We start from the raw sequence: 22,332 nt of genomic DNA on the forward strand, positions 1-22,332 counted from the left end.
ATCTCTCTGCTGGAGTAGTAGAGTTCTGAAAGAAGAAAACAAGTTACTTACCTGTAACTTCAGTTATCCAGAATTGGTATCTTTTATAGATTCACATGCCTGAATCATTCCCCGTCGCCGAGGCGGGAGTCCCAAGGTATATAAAAAAGCAGTGCCAAAAGTAAATTACAGTAGTAGGCCCTATGAGAAGGCCAGAGGCCTAGATTGTAGTAGCCTATCTACCTCATTATGCTAAAAAGACCAAAGTCTTTGCTCCAACCAATCAGCTTACAGCACCCTCAGAACCCTCTCTGCAGAGCCAGTTCTCCTCAGATTTTCGTTAGCACAAGTGGGAATGAGTATCCCAAAATTAGAGAACTGACTCTCCGGCGAGGAGGGTGGGTGCATGTGAATCTATGAAAGATACCAATACTGGATAACTGAAGTTACAGGTAAGTAACTTGTTTTCTTATCCAGTATTGGGGGATCTTTCATAGATTCACATGCCTGAATCAAAATAGCAAGCAGTAAGCCAGGCAAAAGTCGGTTGCGGATGGTGGGAGACTTATTGTGGTGCACCCCCATAAACTTATCTTTAACAACCAAGAATTGCAAAGTAAATTATCTACTAATAAAACATGACTAAATTCAAAAGAGTAGTCATATAGTATTCCACAGGAAAGGAATATTAGCATAACATAAACAAGCAATCTGCAATACATGCACTTCTTTTATATCAACAAAATACTGAATAGTATACACTCATTATAAAATGAACCAAACATTGTTACCTGAATATGTTCTTATGGAAACAGGTGACGTAAAACCGCTTGACCAACTGCCGCATCTTCTTGAATTGCTGATTGCAGGCAGTAATGTCTTGTAAATGTGTGGACATTCTTCCATGTCGCAGCACGGCAAATGTTCTCTAGCGTCACTCCTGCAAACAATGCTGTAGACGCTGCTACAGCCCTTGTAGAGTGAGACCTTACAGTCTTTTGTAGTGGTCGGTTAGCCTTAACATGGCAGAAATGAATCACAGAGGTTATCCATCGGGAAATTGTGGCTTTAGTGACCGCTTTGCCCAGTGTAGTTTGGCCATAAGCCACGAATAGCTGATCTGCTTTCCTGAAGTTCTTTGTTCTTTGAAGATAAAACTTTAAACATCGTTTAATGTCCAAAGAATGTAGTGTTCTTTCCGCCGGGGTTGTAGGATTTGGAGAAAAAAAAACGCAATTTCACTGGTTCATTCAGATGGAACTGAGAAGGCACTTTGGGTATGAAAGTTGGATTCGTTCGAAGAGTGACTTACTCTTGAGAAAATGTAAGAAAGGTACTTTGATAGTGAAAGCCTGAATTTCTCCTTTTCTCCTGGCAGAAGTTAGGGCTAAAAGTAGGGCAACCTTCCATGTCATGAATTTGAGGTCGGCTTTGTGGATCGGTTTGAACGGGTGCTTCATCAGCTGTGAGAGGACCGTGTTGAGTTCCCATTCTGGTGGTGAAGGTTTAACTGGGGATAAGTCCGTAAAAGACCCCTCAGGAATTGTTTTATCAGCGATGAAGAGCATAGTGATGGAGTGTCAGCCACCTTCCTGAACCTGGATAAAGCCGCTAAATGGCCCTTTATGGACGAGAAAGAAAAGACCAGAGCGAGCCAAATGTAAAAGATGACGCAGAATTTTTTCCGTTTGAGCTTCGATAGGGTGTAAAGCGTTAGAAGTACACCAGGAGCAGAAACGCTTCCATTTGAGAAGATAAGTCTTCAACGTGCTCTGGGCTCGTGCTTTCTTCAAGATGTCCCGGCAATCTTTAGGAATTTGTAGGTGTTGAAATTCTAAGAAGTTAGGAGCCATGCGCGGAATTTCAGAGATTGAGGGTCTGGGTGAAGTATCTGACCCCGTTGCGTGACAGTAGTGTTGGAGCCGGTAGAAGTTTGATCGGAGGCTCCTGTGACAGCAACATGAGCTCCTAAAACCAATATTGACGAAGCCATCTGGGAGCAATTAGAAGGAGACGGCAGCTCTCCAATTTCATCTTGCGCAACACTCGCGGAATCAGTGGGATCGGAGGAAGGCGTAAGGATAGATCCCTGACCATCGCATGGACAGGGCATTCCCTCTTGATCCCTGTTGAAGGTATCTGCTGGCGTAATACCGGCATTTCTTTTTCTGCTGGGTCGCAAATAAGTCCAACGTTGGTTTGCCCCATAACTCTTGAGCCTCTTTTGATAGTGTAGCTGACCTTGTCCCTCCCTGTTTGTTTACATAAAACATGCTGGTGCTATTGTCCGTTCGGACCAGGACTGAAGACCCTGCGATTCTGGGGAGGAACGCTTGTAGAGATAGGAAGATGACTCTCAACTCTAGACTGTTGATGTGGCATTTTTTGTGTTTCTGAGACCATTTGCCTTGCACCTACAAGTCTTGGAGATGGCCTCCCCAGCCCTCCATGGGCACATCCGTTGTCAGGACGAAATCTGGAGGAGTTTGGAAGAATGTGAGTCCTTGACTTAGATTGTGTAGATGTGTCCACCATTGAAAAGCATCCACTATGCGTGGGGTGACTTTGATAATGTCCTCGAAAGAGCCTGTCGCTTGTTGCCATAGAAGATGTAGCTCCTCCTGTAGAGGCCGCATTTTGAGACGTGCCAGCGGAATGAGATTTATGACTGAAGAACACATTCCAAGAAGGGATGCGAAGACGCCAACAGAAGTGACTTTCTTTTGGATACCTTTATGGCCAATGCCTGTAGACGGAGCTGCCTTTCTTGAGACAAGAATGCCTTGCATTCTACTGTGTCCAGACAAGCTCCTAGGAAAAGCAGGATACTTCTCGTAACCAATTGAGACTTCTTTCCGTTGACAGTGAGACCTAGGGATGCAAAGAGATTGTGGCACACTGTTGTGTCTTTCTGCACCCTGCATTTTGATGGACTTTTGACTAGCCAGTCCCCAAGTATGGGAAAACCTGGAGTGTAGTGCTGCCGCTACCGGGGCCAGGCACTTTGTAAAAATCCTTGGAGCCGACTTGAGGCCAAATGGGAGTACTTTGAACTGATAATGGGCGCCAGCCGCAGTGAAACGAAGATACTTTCGATGTTTTGGGATGTGGAAGTATGCGTCTTCCATGTCCAAAGAAACCATAAAATCTCCCTCGTTGAGGCAATTAAAAATTTCCGAAAGAGTGACCATGCGGAAACCCTGCTTCTTGAGATATCTGTTGAGATTACGCAGGTCCAGGATCGGTCGCCATTCCCCCGATTTCTTTTTTATGAGGAAAAAACGGGAATAGAAGCCTGTCCGCCTCTGATGTACTGGAACTTTTTCTACAGCGTTCTTGAGGAGCATTGAATGAACTTCATTGAACAATAAGTGAAGATGAGGGGGAGGGGGACACCGGGGCGGAGTTATTGGAGGTTTGGTGACAAACTCCAGGGTGTGACCATGTTGAACTAAGACCAGTACCCACTGATCGGATGTAATCCGCTGCCACTGTTCTTGAAAGGCAGATATCTTCGCACCCACAGGGAGGGAAGGAAATAAGGTTGGCGCCTAGCTGATCTCACTGTTTTCTGTGAGTGTCTCGCTCTTGATTGTTTGTGCGCTTTCGTCCACCTTGGCGAGAGAAACTAGCTGTTCCGGAATGGCGATAAAAAGACTGATTATTTTGCTGGTACTGAGGCTGATATTGTCTGCCTTGTTGGTAGTAGTTTCCTCTAGAGGAGTATCCACGTCCTTTAGCACCTCTAAAAGATCCTCTCTTATACTGTAATGAACCTAGGGATCTTGCGCTGTCAGTATCCGTCTTGATTGCCTGGAGAGCCTCGTCGATGTTTTTCCCAAATAGAGACTCTCCGTCATAAGCCATGTCCCATATCTTTAGTTGGACTTCGGGCCTAAAGGTGGCAGCCTTTAGCCAGCCCTGTCGTCTGAGAACTGCAGCTCCTACCAGCTGTCTAAAGTTCGAATTTGCAATATCCAAAGCGCAGTCGATGGTTTCTGCAGCTGCACGTTCCCCCTCCATTAAGATCTTGCGTGCCTCTTGCCTTTTATCCTCTGGGATGAGATTAATCATACCAGCCATCTCGAACCACATTTGGCGATCATAGCGATCATAGCGCCCTATAATTGCCAAAGAATTTGCAGCTCTGATCGAGGCAGCAGCCATGGTAGAATTTTTTTTTACGGGTGACCAATGAGGCATGCAGGGTTAGTGAGAGGAGAGCAATATTTTTTATCAATCCTTGATAATACGGCCGGCACAGAAGCAGGGTTTTTCATCACTTTGACACCTTCCAGATATAATCTATAATAGGAATGGCTCTTGACACCTTCCTAGTTTCTTCTTTAAAATCATGAAGAAAACATTCTGTCTGCTCCACTGTCACCGGCAATTGAAATCTAGTTGCAGCTCGCTGCATGAGATTATGGAATCCACCTATGTCTTCAGGCGGTGAGTCTGAAGGTTGTGGGGTTGGTGGAGATGGCATGGGAATAACATAGTCATCCAACGGATCCAACGGAGGATTATTAGGTAACTCTCCTTCCTCTACTTCTTCATCCGAAGAAGTGTTCGGGGTCTGTGTAGGCAAAGCAGGTTGCGGAGTTTCCGTGATCGGAGACCTGGGCGGTGGAACCTCAGGTTGAGGAACGGGAACAGCAGGTTGGGCTGAAGGCACGACCTGTTGAGGTGGAAAACGTTGTTTATAGTCAGCCAGCATAGCCTGTAAATCTTGGATGAGGCTTGGTGGTAAATGACTGGCCTCCGAAACCTGAGACCGTCTCCGGTATTCTGCATGATGAGGCACTACAATGTCCTCCTGATAGTAATGCCCGGAATAAGTATCCTCTTCTTCATCATCCTCCTGGCATTTAATATTTAATTCTGAGGGATGGTAAACTATTCTAAAAGCTCCCTCATTGTCATCATCCTCAAAATCCTCCTCTTCGTCATCAGCATAAGTCTCTAGGAGATGAGAGGGCATAAGTGGCGAGATGTAAGATTCTTGCTGTTTCTGATATGATACCAATGGAAAGGTCTTTGAAGAAAGTGGGGGTAGAAAAAGCCTGTTTCGCAGTTAAAGGCTTAACTGAAGCAGTATCTATTGGTCTTGATGACAGCGGTGATAATGGTGTCACAGTCGTCGACGACAGGTTCATCGTCAACGGGGTCGACGATGAAGGATTCGTCGTCGATGGAATCGACATCGACAGGACCGCCGTCGATGGACTCGACGGGCTCCTCGTCGATGAACCTTGCTTCTTCGTTGACGAGACGGTCATCGACGGTACAGTAGATGACTTCGTCGATGAGGACTTCTTTGTCAACGAGTGCTTCTTCGTCGACGAGGCTGTCGTCGACGAGAGTTCTTTTAGCCACAATGCAGATTCTAGTAGACAGGATAGGAGAGGTGATGGCTGTAGTAGAGATCATAGCCGTCGAAGAAGAAGTAGAAGTTGAGATGGTAGTCACACGTGAGGAGACAGAAGAGCTCTCACTCACGGTTAACCTTGAAGATTCCTTGGGGGGCGTGGCTTGGCTGCCGAGCGGAATGGCTGCCTAATTCCGCAGCTCCGCCGATTGGGCACAATAATCCGACATTTACCCGCATAATCTGATGCTGCAGCTCGGACCCCACGGACCCTACAGACAGCTGAGAGCGCCCGCATAGCCCTGCGTGGCCCTCGTTGTGGAGAATTGCCCAATATCCGAGAGTGCGGGGCGGCCGGATCTGCAGCCGCGGTGGGGCCTCGTGAGGCGCCGGAGGCCGGGAGCTCGAGTGGCGGCGCGACCGGCGGAGAGACGTGGTAGCCGGTAGAAACACAGCAAGCTCGCAACGGAACGCCACCTGATTTGGGCGACCGGCTGCGGGCGCAATATCACAGGCGCAAAGTCGCTCGCCTGGGAGCTCAAGGTGACGGCGCCCACACAACCACCACTCCTCGCGGGAGCAATCACTGGGAAAGTGGCGAGCCAGCAGGGAATCGGAAGGCTGCTGAAGTCAAAGCGCTGCGGATGTGGGATGGTCGCCATGCATCTGGCAGCGCACTACAAGTAAGCCTCTGCTGGCGCTAGTAGGACCCTACCTCTGAGGGAACGGGCCGGATTGGCCATCACACCTGGAGTTGGACACTGTCCGAGGCCTCACACGCGCAGCCATGACATCGGAACGAAACGACGTGGTGAAGACGACGCCGCGAACCGCCATCTTGGATTGGGATCGGGAGCAGGGGACAGGCTGGGCTGACGGAGGCCCCATGACCAGCAACACAGGTCCCAAATATCACTGCGTTGCCCCCATTCGACCGCGTGAGTGCTACCAGGGACAATAATCAATGATCAGCATACCTGTACCCCTTCACCGGAGCGGATCCTAAGCCCCGGAGTGCAGCGGTCCTGAGCGAGCGCTAACACATAGAAACTGTCCTTATTGCTCCACGCCACACGAGACGGAGTTAAATCTGATCCCTGGGTACTCCGCTGAGCGACAACACTTCGGAGCACTTGCTCACGCAGCACCAGCAACAGCGCGGTGCACCAGCTTCCCCACACGGTTACCCACACGCATCGTGCCCGGGAGCCATCATGGGTAAACCCGATACACGGCAACCGAAACTCACGTTCGATAAATCAAAGCAGAAATCGTCAAACTCGGACCAGCCTGAACAGGAGGCAACGGGAGGTGAACAGGACAGATTGCCGGCGGAAGACATCCGATCCATGTTCCAGGATCTCAAGACGAGCTTGCAGGGGATTGATACTAAAATGGATGCCCTGCCTGCGCGTATGGACAGCATGACGAAGAGGATGGACAAACAGGAGGGCAGAGTTGGAGTGCTAGAGACATGCGTAACTGAAACGGAAGAAAGCCAAACGGACCTCGACAGAAAAGTGCGGGGCATGAATAAAGTGCTGGCCCTGATTCAACAGAAAAATGAGGATTTGGAAGCAAGATCGCGCCGCAACAACGTCCGCATCACGGGGGTTGCGGAATCCACGGACATAGCAAACATGGAACGCTACGTTGAACAAATGATGAGGGACATCTTTGGAGAAGAACTATCGCCGATGTTCCTTGTGGAAAGGGCGCACAGATCTCTAGGGCCCAAGCCCAAACCGGGAGCACCGCCAAGACCCATATTGGCGCGCATCCTCAATTACAGAGACCGCGACACGATCTTGCGACTGGCACGTGGCATGGCGGACTTACAATATATAGGAAATCGGATTACTATGTACCCTGACTTCACCCTCCAGGTACAGGCGGCTCGACGGGAGTTCCTACCGGCAAAGAAGGTGTTCCAACAGTCCGGCACGAAATACTCCCTAATATACCCGGCAAAGTTGAGAGTACAAGGCCCAGGCCATCCCACCTTTTTTGTCGATGCGAAAGCGGCACTGAAATATGCTAAACAACTCATCAGAGAGCAGAAACGACAAACGGAACCAGAAGACTCGACCGCGACTGAGCAGCTAAGTGACATTGAGTGACACTGGGTGACACTGGTAGCGGTTGGGTAAATTGAATGGGCCATATTTCTTATCGAGACTCCAAACGTTGCTGTCCGCACTGTATATGATTGGCCTCCTTGGGCTTTAATGCGTGGCCACACTGCTGCATTCACATATGGGTGGCGTGGGGTCCTAGAGCTGGCATAGTCAGGCCAGCGCCCGATCACCCTGTCACAAGCGCGGGGTTAGATGGCGCTTTCCTGCGTACCCTATGGGATGAGTCCCACAAACTGGATAACGAGATTAATGTTAAGGTTAATTGAAACTGGTTGGAAGGGGGGATGGGGGGTATATGCACAACCTGATTGGGGGGTTGGAGCAGGAGGGGAGGGAGGGCTTGGGATTTGGGTGTTTTGCTTGTCTATGTCACTTTGCGGAGGCTTTTTACTGAATTGGTCACTATTGTGTAATTGGTTTAGCAACACCACAATGCTTACTGTGTGCGATCGGATTGAGAGATGCTTGCTTTGGGTACGGTCGGGGAAGACTGCGCACTCGATTGATACGGGATGGGCCCTGCTCGGGCGCTCCCAAACAATGCAGGCCCCAGGGTTCCACGTGCTGTCTGCCCACCTGGTAAGGAGACCAACGATGCTCACAGATGGCATTATGCTACGAGCATGCAGACTTGCGCACACACAGAGGCAGCTATGACGTCTATACAATGCTTATCTTGGAATATAAGGGGCATGAATGATAAACGGAAGGCGAGGCTGATACACTCTTATCTGATACGTAAACATGCTGACATATGCCTGTTGCAGGAAACCCATTTAACAGCCACTACTGCATCGATGCTCAAACACACTAGGTGGGGAGAGATAGAACATGCATCCTACTCGAACTATGCACGTGGGGTAGCGGTTTTAATCCACAGAGGATTGCATTGGAGAACGCATACTGTTGTCAAGGATCCGGATGGGAGGTATATAATGCTCCAGGGTACGTTGTGTGGAGTGCAAGTGTTGCTGGTGAATGTATACGGCCCGAATGATGACAATCCTGAATTCTTCGGCGAGCTGTGGCACAAAATGCAGGCATTTGGCTCAACTGCGATATTGTGGGGGGGTGATTACAATGTGGTCCTCTCCGACACACTAGACAGACAGGGTACAACACGGGAGCACCACCCGAAGGCGGCTGAAAAACTGAGTGACATTATTTCCGAAGCGGCACTGGTAGACTCCTGGAGGTTCCTACACCCGGGGGCACGGGCACATGTATTACTGCACACAGAGCTGCCTGGTCACGTCTGGATTACTGGCTACTGTCTAGAGACCTTCATGCCTCTGTCCTGGAGGCAACGCACCTGCCGCGATCCATATCTGACCATGCGCCAGTGGGGGTGACGCTTGCCACACCGACACAATATGTACAACCATTTAGCTGGAGATTCCCCTCGCATGCACTCTTGGACCAGGTATTTAGGGAAGAGCTACGTACTAAGATATCAGAATACTTTGAACTAAATGAAGGGTCTGTGGACTCGCCGGGTACGCTTTGGGAGGCCTGCAAGGTGGTCACTAGAGGTCACTGCATGGCGCTCAAAACAGGCGTGCTGCGCTCTATTGGACACACACTAGATAGACTGGAAAGAGAGCTCGCTGCCCTGGAAGCCACTCTGCTCACGGCGCCCACTGATAGGGCCCGCGCTGACTTCAGAGCGAAGCTCACCCAATATAAGGAGGAAGCAGACAGAGAAGTGAAATTCCTTACTAAATATGCTCAGGCTAGACGTTATGGAGAGGGGGACCGCGCGGGAAGGACCTTAGCCAACATGCTGCGCAAACCTAGGGGTGCGGAATATATCATGGAGCTAAAAGACGAAGCTGGGAATACGGCTAGAACACCACCAGACGTATTGCGTACAATGACAGAATATTATGAAACACTGTACGCCTCCAAGGTGATGCCAGAAGATAAGGCAATCACTGATTATCTTGACACTATAGCTTTGGCGTGGTTCAATAACGGGGCAAGGGAGTATATGGACCTGCCGATTACGACCGAAGACATACGGGTGGCCATAGCAGGTATGCCGGCGGGCAAAGCACCGGGCCCGGATGGCCTCACTGCGGCATTCTATAAGGAGTACGCTGACCTAATTGCGCCCAGGCTTCATAAGGTGTATATGGAAGCGATTGAGACGGGGTCACTGCCGCCATCACTCAGAGAAGCCATTGATAATCACACTGCTCAAACCCGATAAAGACCCGACCAGCCCGGACTCATATCGTCCGCTTTCCTTAATAAATCTTGATGCTAAGATTTACGCGAAGCTACTGGCCGACAGGCTGACGCCGATGCTGCCCCAGATAGCACTGTCGGATCAATCAGGATTTGTAGCGGGCAGGTCGACTTCCCATAATTTGCGTACATTATTTGGCCTTTTACATTATCTAGACCCCAAGGTACAAGCAGCTGCTGCCCTACTGGATGCCACGAAGGCATTGAACTCCCTGGAATGGAAATCGGAGTATAGGTTTTACGTCTAGAGGGCTGCTTGTGTCCTTGTACGCGGACGACATAACTATATATATGCGTAACCCGGCCGAAAATTTTGACCCTCTGATGCACGAACTAGTGAGGTATAGCGGCTTAACCGGCATAAACATAAACTGGTCCAAATCAACTATGCCGCCTCTTACTGACGACACAGCCAGATGCCAGACCGAATTCCCTATAGAATGGGTGACAGACGAAGTTAAATACCTAGGTATCAGAATCAGTCGCGCGATACAGGAAACATGGCTGTCAAACTATGGCGTAGCAGTTGAGTGGCTCGAGTGCAAAGTTAAAAAATGGAAAGTCCTACCAATGTCCTTGACGGGCCGCATTGCCATCACAAAATTGGTAATTCTACCGAAATTTCTATACCTCTTTGCGAACATTCCCCTGCCACTCACGCTCTCCCTCTTCCGGCGAATCCGCTCTGCACTCCTGGAATTGGTTTGGGCGGGAAAGCAACCAAGAGTAGCCTGGAAATTGCTGACGCTTCCCTTCCGACAGGGCGGGCTCGCGGCGCCTGATTTTGAATTATATGCATACAGTACACAAGCCCAATACTTACACTATTGGCAACATCCGGTACCGTACCAGCCACATGTGGCGATTGAAACAGATGTGGCGGCACCCACCCCCTTAGCGACTTCTCTATACCACAAATTCAAACGATCACCGATGGACATAGACACGGACGAAACGGTAAGATAGGCCTGGAAGGGTATAGCGAAGCGGGCAAGATTGGCTGAATTATATGCCCCATCCATGCCGCTGGGTGGCAACCCGCTTCTGGAGCCACTAATGGACAAGGCAATATCGGAAAGGGCACGTAAATGCGGGATGACGAAGGCTAGTGATCTATACCCGGATGACACGTTCGTGTCTTTGCAGGACATGTGCGACTCCGAGGTGCCAACAGCATCGGAACTACTCCTTTATTACCAATTGAGAGCGGCATGTAAGGCTAGATACCCAATGTTCCCTGCTGTGCCACCAACGTTGTCGGCTCTGGAAGACATATTAGCCAACAGCTTGCCTAGCAAACTGATTACACGATTCTACAGGATCACGCAGGACACGGCTCCGGTCCTGCAGCCGGACTCAAGACGATGTTTGGAGGCGGAGACAGGTATCAACATAACCGAGAAGCAATGGGCGTTCTGCTGTACCCAGCTTGAATACCTGTCACCTAACTACAGACTTAGATTAATACATTTTAATTTCTTACATAGAACGTACCGCACACCCACACAATAATTTAAAATGGGCCTACTATCCGACACTAGTTGCTGGAGGTATGAAACCGTTGACGCCACATTCTACCACCTAACGTGGGAATGCGACACTGTGCATGCATACTGGATGGAAGTCTTTACAAAGATAGGTATGATAGTGGGAGTTGAAATGGACCCTGACCCCCTTGTGGCCCTCCTTGGTTTCGTGATGAATATACCCTGTGACTCTAGGAAACTGGTTGCCCTTCTACTTCTGCTAGCGAAGAGACAGATCGCCGTACACTGGAAACAGAGGTCCCCACCGGCAGTCAAGGGATGGTTAAATGCGGCCATGTACTGTAGAGACCAATTGACAGCATATTGGGAACCTATGCCGCAGCGATCCAGACCGATAGACATCTGGCAGCCGCTGACGACCTGGTTGGATGGGGCGGAGAGGGGGGAGTAATACCGGGGATGTGTGGGTAGGATGGCCTAGGATATCACGTACACAGTACTGGATGTTGACACTGATTTGGGGAGTAGTGTGTGAACGGGGTAGAGGAGGGGCAGTGTGACACCGGGCGAGCCTGGGTGTGAGTCGTGCGATTGGATGGGGAAGTTTGGCTGTGCTGTGAATCACGCGGATGTTGTCTGGTCCCCGTACCCCCGGGCAGGGTAGTTGAGGACGGAAATATTGACGCAACAGTAGGCATCAGCTCTAGGAAAGACCAATGTTATATGTGAAACGCCTCTAGTTTGGTTCTGTGGTTTGTTATAGAATTTAAACACGAAGGCAATGTGCAAGTATGTGAAGGCGTTACCGCACTTCGCGTTCCTGACATTTCTTCTTAGGCTGCCTGCCTCCGGGTCGTTGGCTGAATAGCAGTGTATTACTTGTACAAACAAATACAAAATTTAATTAAAAAAAAAAAAACCTTGAAGATTCCTTAAGAGCTGAGGCTCCAGAGATAGAAGATGGAGATCTCTGTGAAGAGCCTGAAGTGGAGTGGGAGGTTTTAACATGTTTTCTTTAAGATCTATGGAGCAAAACTGATGTAATGCTAGCATCCTGAACTTTTCCCTCTGTATCGGTGTGTTTGCCAATTTTAGAATCAGAATGCGTCTGAATATGCTCTTTGGGCCAATCTTATTTACCAAATATTACAAGAATAACTTCCCATTCCTTTCTGGGAAAGAGGTATGGCCCCCACGGTTTGCTTCTGCAGGAGCACAGTTCTTGTTGTTGAAGGGTTTCCAGATGTTGAGTGCATGACTTCTTTGGTGGTATAGCTGCTTGATGATAGGAGAATCTTATACAGTAGGCATTCTGAACAATATTCAGTCCCTTTGTGTCTTTTGTGCTGGAACTATACTCTTCAAGGTAGTTGGAAATGCTCCCCCTTCCCCACTGGAGTAGGTAACTGAAGAGAATGAAGTAGCGACTTGTTGTTTTGACCCTTCGGAAAGTTTACCTGCAGCAACTAATAGGTGATTTCAACTGCCTTTTGGTAACACCTTTGTTATGGTTTAAATCTCTTCATTCAGTTTTTTTTAGAGGAAAGACCTGTGTTGCTACTGTTGGTGATCTTGGGGTCTCTGATGCGTCTGAACCTATGTGAGTAGAATCACTGATTATAAGAGTTGTAGAAGTGTTGCGATTCATGCTTGAGGGCGTTAGTCTTAGCGAAGAATATCTGCTAAAAGCCAATCTACTACAGTATCCATGTGCAGCCAGCAGATAAAGAGTCTACAGCTGCATTGATAACTTTATTAGACACCATCATGCCCTCATTCAAAATTTCAGTTTAGTCTTCTGTACGATTTCTTGGCAGATTGTCAACAAATTGTTGAAGGAAGCCCCATAAAGATTGGTCATATCAGCCCAGAAGGCCAGAAGCACTTTCAGTCTTCATATTATTGGCAAACGTTCCACACACCTTTCATCCCACAGCGTCAAGTTTTACGTTTCCCTTATCTCGTAGACCATAGATGAGGTAGTAGTGGCATGTCATTCTTTTGTAGCTTTGATGGTGCAGCTTTCGTTTTTATTGTTGGTCCACTTTCGCCATCAGATGTATATTTCTCTAAGGAGGCTACCCTTGGTGATCTGGAGTATGAGTTTGCTGACCGGTCCAAGTATGTACAGATTTATGCTGGATTATATCAGTTCGACATTTCCCGATTTTAAATTTCCACATGAGATGATTTATAGCTCGATCATAAGTTATTTGTTCTGTTGCTGGCATAATATTACAGGTCTAAGTTACATATGTTGTCTACTGATTTCAAACCGTTATGGACTACAAATAGGCTGGGTTGAAGCCAGTACACAGATGTCTCCTCTGGCTAAAAGGACAATATTAAAAAGAAGCTCTGCTGAGGGTTTGGAATCAGCAGCTTAAGTGAATATCTGTTAACAAAAAAATCCAGCAAAAACATGTTTTGGTCTTCAATGAGAGAACATCTGAGAGTATACCACTTACGTCTTCTCAAACGTTCTCAAGCACTGAGCAGTTGCAAACAGATTCGTCATTAGCATTGGTCGGTCGGTCTGTACCTTTTAAGCAGGGTGTTGTGGTAGTGGACTGTGTCTCTCCTTGCTCATGTGATGTCCCAGCTCCTTCACATAGTGCCCTCTGCTTCCTGAGTAGCTCCTCGTTTCCATGCAGACGATTCTTCTCACTGTTCTTCAGGGTGCCCCTTAAAAAGGTCCTGAAATCATGACATATGTCTGGGATGTGACTATCAGGGAAGCAAAGCATACATAGATCAAGGGGATCTGATTTTGCCTTTTTTTCCCGCCACAATCAAGACACTTTGCAAATAAAGATGGCATATTTTTGCAACGGAGAGCGTACATTTCCTGCCACAAAACAATTAATAAACACTCTAAAGGTGAAAAGATGTAGAGTGAAGTTGCTCTTAACAAAATCTGAATAGCTTCATGTGAAAACAAACCCAAAAAGGTCGAGCCGAGCTCAATGCTCCAACATTAGCCCTAGGCAGAATTTCGATTATGCCTGGAATAACTGGAGTAATTTTGGTAATTCTGCGTAACTCTTCGAGACAGAATTACTGATAATAACACAATAACTCCAGCTCGCATACTTAAGAGTAATTTGGGGAAAAATTCTACCACAAGAGCACATTTACCGAGAGTGAGCGGCCGTGTTTGATTCATGTTCTACTGCATGGAGTGCTGTTTCCTAGAGCAACATGCATTCTCGCGCCCATTTCGGATGCAAGGGTGCATTTTGTGCTAAGAAATTAGCACTAAATGCCAGCAGGAAGTTGGATGAAAGTCTTAAATTAACAGCAGATTTAGTGAGTGCCTGCTTACTTTGTGTGTTCGCATTAGCTCTTTTTTTTCCCCGCAAAATGCATCCCTGACTCCATTTTGGACATGAGGGGGCATTTGTGCGTAAAGAAATAGTGCTAAAAGCAAATTAATCTTGAAGAAGTCTTAGGTAATTATGTGTGATTATGCTACATGGAATTATGCGAGTTACACCCACCCCTGTCCAACATCCTGTAAACAGAAGCTGGAAAAACAGAACTGAGGTAGTAGCTACCTACTGTTCATGATGGGATACTGGAAGGCGGTGGGCCCTATACTTATACATTGTCCTGGATTTGTCCTTCAACTCCATTTCCTTAACAAAAAAAACAAAAAAAAGGTTTGTGATTAAGGTTTTAGGTAATGTTACTTATTTCTAGTAACTTTTCTATTATTCAATATTGTTTTGGTCTATTTAAAAGTAAAATAAAGAAACTAGCCAATTCAGCCTATTTTACAGGTTGCAAAAATGTTCATTGTTGTATACGATTTGGCCTTCCTGAAGTAAGGCAAAAATGAAACATAAAGGAAGATATATTTTAAAGAAATGCCCCACGATCCCACACGTGTGTGGGACTGCTCAGTGCTTATGATTATCAATGGAGATTAATACAACAACGAAGGAGTGACTTAAACCAAACAAAATGGGACATAGACAGAGCACGTGGATGTGTAGAAAAGGAAAAGAAAATCACAGTGATTTTTTATAAAACCCTCACTCACCCAACTATTGGGTGACATGCTTCATCATCGGGTTGTTCATCGGGTATGCCAAGTGCATGCCCGGTGTGCCATCTCAAAACAGAAAACTATCAAAAACCCACATCTAAGAATAATCTTTTACATTTCAACAGTTTCCACCCTCGACCACTTAGGGAGAATCTCCCATATGGGCAGTTTTTACGCTTGAGGCGTAACTGCAGCGAGACTGTAGATTTTAATCATCAAGCGGGACAACTATCAGAGAAACTCCGGGCACGGGGTTATCCTCAAAAAATTCTGACAAAAAGCTGCAAACGGGCCAAAAATCAACAACGTGAGGCCCTACTTGAGGAATATCCCAAGCCTGAAAATAATGAAATTCCCCTGACATGCGTCACAACGTATAACAGTCTGTCCAACACTGTTAGCAGATGCATCAACAGACATTGGTCGATCCTCACGAGTAACAATCATAAGTGGGAAAAACCCCTCTTCTCCTATCGGAGAGCAAGAAGCTTGAGGGACTCGTTAGTCCACACACGACCGACCAAGACAATGTCACAATCGGCAAATACACTGCTTAATGCGTGGGGGCTCCCACCAATCTTAGGCCACTATCCTTGTGGGGGGTGTAGTGTATGTCACCTAACATCGGCCACCAAAACCCTGTCTCTAGAACCTAATAAAACGTGGCATTTAAGACAGCACACCAATTGTAACTCCGCAAACGTGGTCTACCTCATAACCTGTCCCTGTGGACTACGTTATGTGGGAATGACCACAAGACGGATAAAACTAAGAATTACTGAACATCGCAGTAATGTCAGGTGTCAAAAGGAGATGACAAAACTTACAACACACTACAAAGCAATGAATCTTAGCCCAGATGACATTAGATGGACTGTAGTGGAACAAATAGGGACTGCCATGATGACACAGGAATCACTATTTGAGAAGGAGCAACGATGGGTGTATCGCCTTTCGACACATCTACAGGGACTGAACGATAATATCCCCTGGGGTAGTGTAAGGCATCGTTAGTCCATATGAAATGATGTTTCCCTCCCTTCTTTATCATACTGAATGGGCTCCAGCAATTTACGAGTGCTCCACTACTCATGATTACTGAGAATATAGTGTCGGGTGTCGCTCTGTTACTGAGAGGTTGGGGCGCGTTACTGTAACCAACTTCCTCAGTGAGAGATTGATATTATAACTAATTGTGAGCATGGAAGACTGTCCAGGCATTGGTAACTGATAAAGTTTTCATGCCCCGGTCCTGGCGAACACTTCCCCTTTAAATCCTGCAATAAACAAACCCATACGCCTGACGTCATCCAGGACGCTAGCAACCATTTGGCGGAATGGTCACGTGGGTTAGGTACCGCGATAACACCCGATCAGAGTCTGACTGCCTTTACTATTCAGGCGGTGGCAGAGCCTTGTAGAGGTTGATATGCGGGGAGTCTCCGGAATGCAGGTGAGTGGAAAATAGACCTTGTTTATAGCCATCGCTTATCCACTCTACCAGTATAGACGGCTCATAACAACGCCGTTCGTTTCCCTCCATTAGTTTTTTCCGGAGTGAAGAAATCCCGCCCCACCGACCTATGAAGTGAAGTCACTGCACTTTCACGTAATTATGAATAGTTTTGTGTTTCCTCCTTTTTGTAAACTCCTCCCAGGCTTTCTGCGCGAGTGATGTGGTTTGAAATATGTAGATATATTTTTAACTTTGCACAATTCCTTGTAAACCCAATGTGGTGTTAGTGTTACTTTATTCAGTCACACTGTGTGGTAAAGATTGTTACTAACACAGTTTTTTAAAAAAAGCGTTCATGTTGACGCACTATAAAAAGGTTGGTTGGTGAGAGTGAAGAGGGAACTTTCCTTGGTAACCCGACCAAAATATACAAACTAACCCTACTTGATGTGAGTTTTTTTAAATATATAAAAAAATAGACAAAGATCTTCCTGATGAGCACGTAACTTGGTGGTGTGTGATAAATTAAAGTTGTGGGAAAAAGGAACCTATGCATTATTTCATGTATGTGATCATATGTTTGGTCCGATTTTCTTTGTCTCCCCACCACACAGATTACAACACCCTTGAAACTCCAGGGTAATCCGGTGAATAACCGTGAGTTCTTTCTATTTTTGAGTACACTGAGGTTAGGGTACGCCTTAGCGCGCGTATACCGCCCAGTGTCACAGGTTGGTCCTGAAGAATGCTCGGCTAAAAGGCCACCATGAGCAGAAACATGTTGACCACATGACCGATTAAAACAGGACACTTTGATTCAAATTTATTATCAAACTTGTCCGCCACTTCTTTTTATCTTGTGCATGCTTCAACCTTTATTAAAATTGGGTACAGGTTGGAACACGCATTTTTATTCTGATTTTGACACCTTATTTTCACTATCACTTTTTGCACTGCTTTTATTCTAGTCACCAGCTCCACTGCAGTCGCAGGTGTAGTAGCACACCGGGCATGCACTTGGCATACCCGGTGAACAACCCGATGATGAAGCATGTCACCCAATAGTTGGGTGAGTGAGGGTTTTATAAAAAATCACTGTGATTTTCTTTTCCTTTTCTACACATCCACGTGCTCTGTCTATGTCCCATTTTGTTTGGTTTAAGTCACTCCTTCGTTGTTGTATTGATATTTTGACTGGGGTATAGGAGTGTCCCTGAACCCTTCCTCTCTTGTTGTTGTTACATATCAATGGAGATTCCCTACAGGAAAACACTGTAATGAGGATTACCAGGACACTCCCCAGGTGAATTCGGAGTCACTTTCCATGTAATGAAATATTATGAGAACCACGGAAGTGCACTAGCACGCTACACTTACATCATGCTGTGATGCAACACTTTTCCATGCTCTACTCTCTTCTTGAATCGACTCTTGATAGGTGATTCTTGTACAGAGCAATAAACAAAAGATGCAACATCTGCTAACAACATCTATTTGAAATCAAGTTTTTGTCAAGGGTTGGAGAAACTGAACACTATAAAGGGTAAGGGTAGCACATGTGTTAACTCTCTTTTTGAATTTGTGTACAGGCAAAGTTACACTCCTTACCTGGAGCGGGAAGCTTAAGGATTGGTTCCACTCTGGATTGGCATTTCTTGGAGATACTCTGGTTTTGAGCTGGGAATAGAAACTTGTAGTATCAGCCTTCATGGAAGCAACAAATATACCTTCTGCCATCCCATTTCACACAAGATCACATGTCCTCCTCCCCCTACACAACCCTCTGCTGTCCTTAAGTCTGCCTCGAGACTTTATCTTTCAACAGCTTGACCTTCTGCCAGCAGTTCTTGTACTTGTAACTCCCTTCAATCAGTTATTCTTAACCCATACACCAGCAACTACCAGGAAATGCTAACATATTTCTAGACTAAGCTACTCCATATGTGATACAGAAAATGTGATCAATGCATACTAAGTTAGGGTATTACAATGGCAGTGAGTGAAGCTCAATGAGTCTTAAATCACATTACTATGGATTTTGATCACTAACATTTGGTAATTGGTTTCAGGCAGTGGAACATAAAAATGTTCAGGAAATGCGTCTCTAGAAAGGGAAAATGAGTGAGATCTTGCTGACAAACTCAATTCCCTCAAAGCCACTTCCTATGAAGATGATGTATTACCCTAGTCCTTCATCAAAGCTCTCCCTGAGGAAGTTCTAACACCCCTGTCCATCATTATAAATGCCTTCATCACGCAAGGCATCTTTCCAGAATATCTCAGGACAGGCCAGTTTCTATCACTCCTAATGGAGCATACTCTAGATAGATCCTGTAGATTACACCAACTATATGCTCATCACTCAAATTCCCCTTCATCAGCAAGCTCATTGCAAATTAATCTATGCTTAACTCCTACATGTTGTAGCAAGCCCTGTGCCCACTATTAGTGGGTCAGGGCATTTTTAAAATTACTCGCATTATTACTTGAGAGGTTGTTGTTCTGATATAGAATTTTACATCCTCCTTTTCCTCTTTGTGTGTAAGTATATATATATATATATATATATATATATATATATATATATATATATATATATATGTGCGTGTGTGTGTATAAATATACACATACACACACACACATGAATACATACACATTTAAAATAAGATCTACTATGTATAACACAATAAATGTATGCCTATGATTTACATATACATGTATGTCATAGTATGTATTCATACATATGGGTTTATACTTCTCTGTATAAGAATACATACTCATACATCAGGGTATGTAAATATAATTTTAGGTAGTTACCAGTAATTATGTAAATGACTATGCTTTCTACAGTAATATAACAATGTTTTTAAATATTAATAAAAAAATACTGAAACTGTAATGTTTATAACACCATTACATATTTATACATTACGTATATGCGTATGTCTGGCCAAGTAAATATTATTAATGTTAGTTATAGTTAGGTTAATATGTCAGGGACAACATTGTTTTGAACTATAAAAGTAACTTGCACCCCCGCCATTCACTGTTTATGACCTCTCAGTGGTCATCAGTGATGTCATAAATGATGTTATAGAACATGAAATGAGAGATGTAATATGTGAATACTTTGCGGCCAGGCTTTGTGACCACCTCACCTGGAGGCAACCAACAACCCTGCAGGCAGCCACCCTAATGGCCTTTTGTTGTACATGGCATGGGGTTGGCCGCAGGGCTTGTGTTGCAGCCAGGCCCTGCTTCCAACTCCCCCAGGCAACCACCCACACGCTGTGCACAGCTTTTGGCCCGGCACAGCAGGGGCTCATCATAGGGCTTGGCCTGCCGCCAGGCACTGTGGCCAAACACCCAGCAGACTGCCAATCCCACATCACGCCCAGCCTTTGCCGTGTGCAATATAGGGTTGGCTGTCGGGACCGAGGGCCTCATTCCCTGGGGCCAAAACATATATGTTAAGGGGAGAGGGGCGTGCAGCTCCCTACCAACCCTTGACGGGCGAAGGGACCCTATTCACTGGGACCAAATACAATTAATCAGAGGAGGACATGCTTCTTCTCTCCCTGAGCCTTTATAAGCCCCGGGGACCACATCACCTGGGCCAAATACACAAAAACAAATTAAACAGGGGCCATGTGGCCTACCACCCCACATTTTCTTGGTCCGACGAGACCTCATCCCATGTGGCCAAATATAATAAAAAGAGGGAGGAGCCCGCACAGTCCCCATCTCCCCGAGCCTCATTAGGCCTTGGGGACCCCATACTCTACGGCCTTATGTATTTTAAAGATGAGGAGAGCCACATAGCCTTATTAGGTTCTGAAGGAGCACTCCCCAGGGTTTTTTCTTTTTTAAAGGAGAGGGGGGCCACGTAGCCCCCTGCCAGAGCCTCATTAGGCCATGGGGACACCATGCACCAGGGCTCTCGTTATTTTACAGTCCCATTTTGGCCCCAGGAATCCCACGCCGAGGCCCGCAAGATGGGTGCTCCAGTGTCCTTCAGGGGCAACTGTATGCACAACGGCAGGGGCCACGGGGGAGACCCAGGAGCCCCACTGGCCCAACCGGATCCACGCATGCTGCTGGAGCTAGCCTTGCTCCTGCCCGGAAGAAGCAGATATTTATCCTGCTCTCTCAGGACAGAAGCAATCTTTTGATATGTTGATATTTTTCCATGTCAACATCAGGGCAGGCAGGGAAACAGATTTCATGTCTGATTCCACAAGGTGGGGCAAAAACAAGTTTCCCTACCTGCGCTGGTGCAGGCAGGGAAACTGCTGCGGCTCATGGGTGGCCTCCCCGGGACACAGTATTTTATCCGGTCCCTGGGGATGTGGTATAATTGGGTCGTGGAATGGACTCCCAAGGGCCTTTGAAGGCTCAGGAAGAGGGTGCCATGCACTCCCCCCTCCCATTTGTGCATACTTCAACCCTGGGGGTAGGCTCCACAGGGCCTATAATGGCTTGGGTTTGGGGGTCCACTCTGGGCCCCCTGCAAGAAGCTTTAGGGGGCAGGGTATCCCTATCCTGTCCCCTTTTATTGGTTTTTTGTTTTCAAACTTCAGGGCAGGATACTAAGTCTCTGAGTCCTGTAATGGCTGCCAGCAACATTTTTCTGATATTGCGGTAGCCAATCAGGGCGCTCACTACCACAGGAGTCTGACATCCACGTCAGCGAATTGACCCAAAGGAAAAAAAAGATCCTGGGTCAATCAGAACTCTCTATTTTTTACTTGGCGCTCCTATGAGCCTCCCAAGATTCTCACGGACCCAAACGTCCAGATGGATTATGCTACTTACTCAATAAGCATCTGTTATCGGCATGTAGAGCTGTGGATTCACATACTTTGCATACTCCTGCCATCTAGTATTGGGTCTGGATGTTTACAAGTTGTTGTTCTTTGAAGAAGTCTTTCCTAGTCAAAAGGTAAGGTGGCTCCTCATTTCAGTGATAGTGCACATGGGCTTCGACTCTATTGTTAGATTGATTTCCCGCAGCGGGGCTAGCCAGTAGATATTGCAGCTGTTTTAAAAAGTGTTTTTAGCACTGCTTGCCCTGCATTGGCATGTTGACTTGCTAACACATGCACACAGTAGTGTTTGGGAAATGTGTGTGGTGGGGACCATGTTGCTGCCTTTCAAATGTCAGCTATAGAGATGTTACCTAAAAAGCCCACAGACACTCCTATTTTAGGAGCGGAATTTGCCCTAGAAGGTATAGATAACATTCTTTAACCACTTGGATGCTAAGGTGTTTTATGGCTCCGCATGCACTTTCCATTGAAATCAATGGAAACTCCATGACGAGTTACCCTTGTCATTAGCACTGAAGGGGTTAAGCTTTAGCGTAGCAAGTTTGAATGCATTTAACAATCCATCTTGCAATACCAGATTTAGAGATCGGATTGCCTTTGTGAGGTGTAGCAAATGCAACAAACAATTGTTTTGTTTTACAAAAAACGTTTGTTCTTTCAATATATTACAATACGCTCTTCTGACATCAAGAGTATGAAGAGCTCTTTCTGCTATGGATTCAGGTTGAGGAAAGAACACAGGCAACTCAACTGATTGGTTGATATGAAAAG

The 22,332-nt window shown here is 46.4% G+C and overlaps 1 protein-coding gene across 4 annotated transcripts in view; it reads right to left on the minus strand.

Annotated features, from left to right (window-relative positions):
• Nucleotides 1–22,332, minus strand: part of LOC144792108 (myoferlin-like) — a 2,487,894-nt gene that overhangs the window by 1,167,694 nt on the left and 1,297,868 nt on the right. For all 4 annotated transcript variants that reach the window (XR_013602508.1, XR_013602509.1, XM_078666979.1 and 1 more), the window contains exon 14: nt 18,341–18,409. Coding sequence is in view for 2 of the 4 variants with exons in the window: in XM_078666979.1 (XP_078523105.1) it covers nt 18,341–18,409 (69 nt within the window). In the remaining 2 variants the exon portion in view is untranslated. The remainder of the gene's footprint in view (nt 1–18,340; nt 18,410–22,332) is intronic.

This window comes from Lissotriton helveticus, chromosome 11 (assembly GCF_964261635.1).
Source record: "Lissotriton helveticus chromosome 11, aLisHel1.1, whole genome shotgun sequence".
NCBI classification, from domain to species: Eukaryota; Metazoa; Chordata; class Amphibia; order Caudata; family Salamandridae; genus Lissotriton; species Lissotriton helveticus.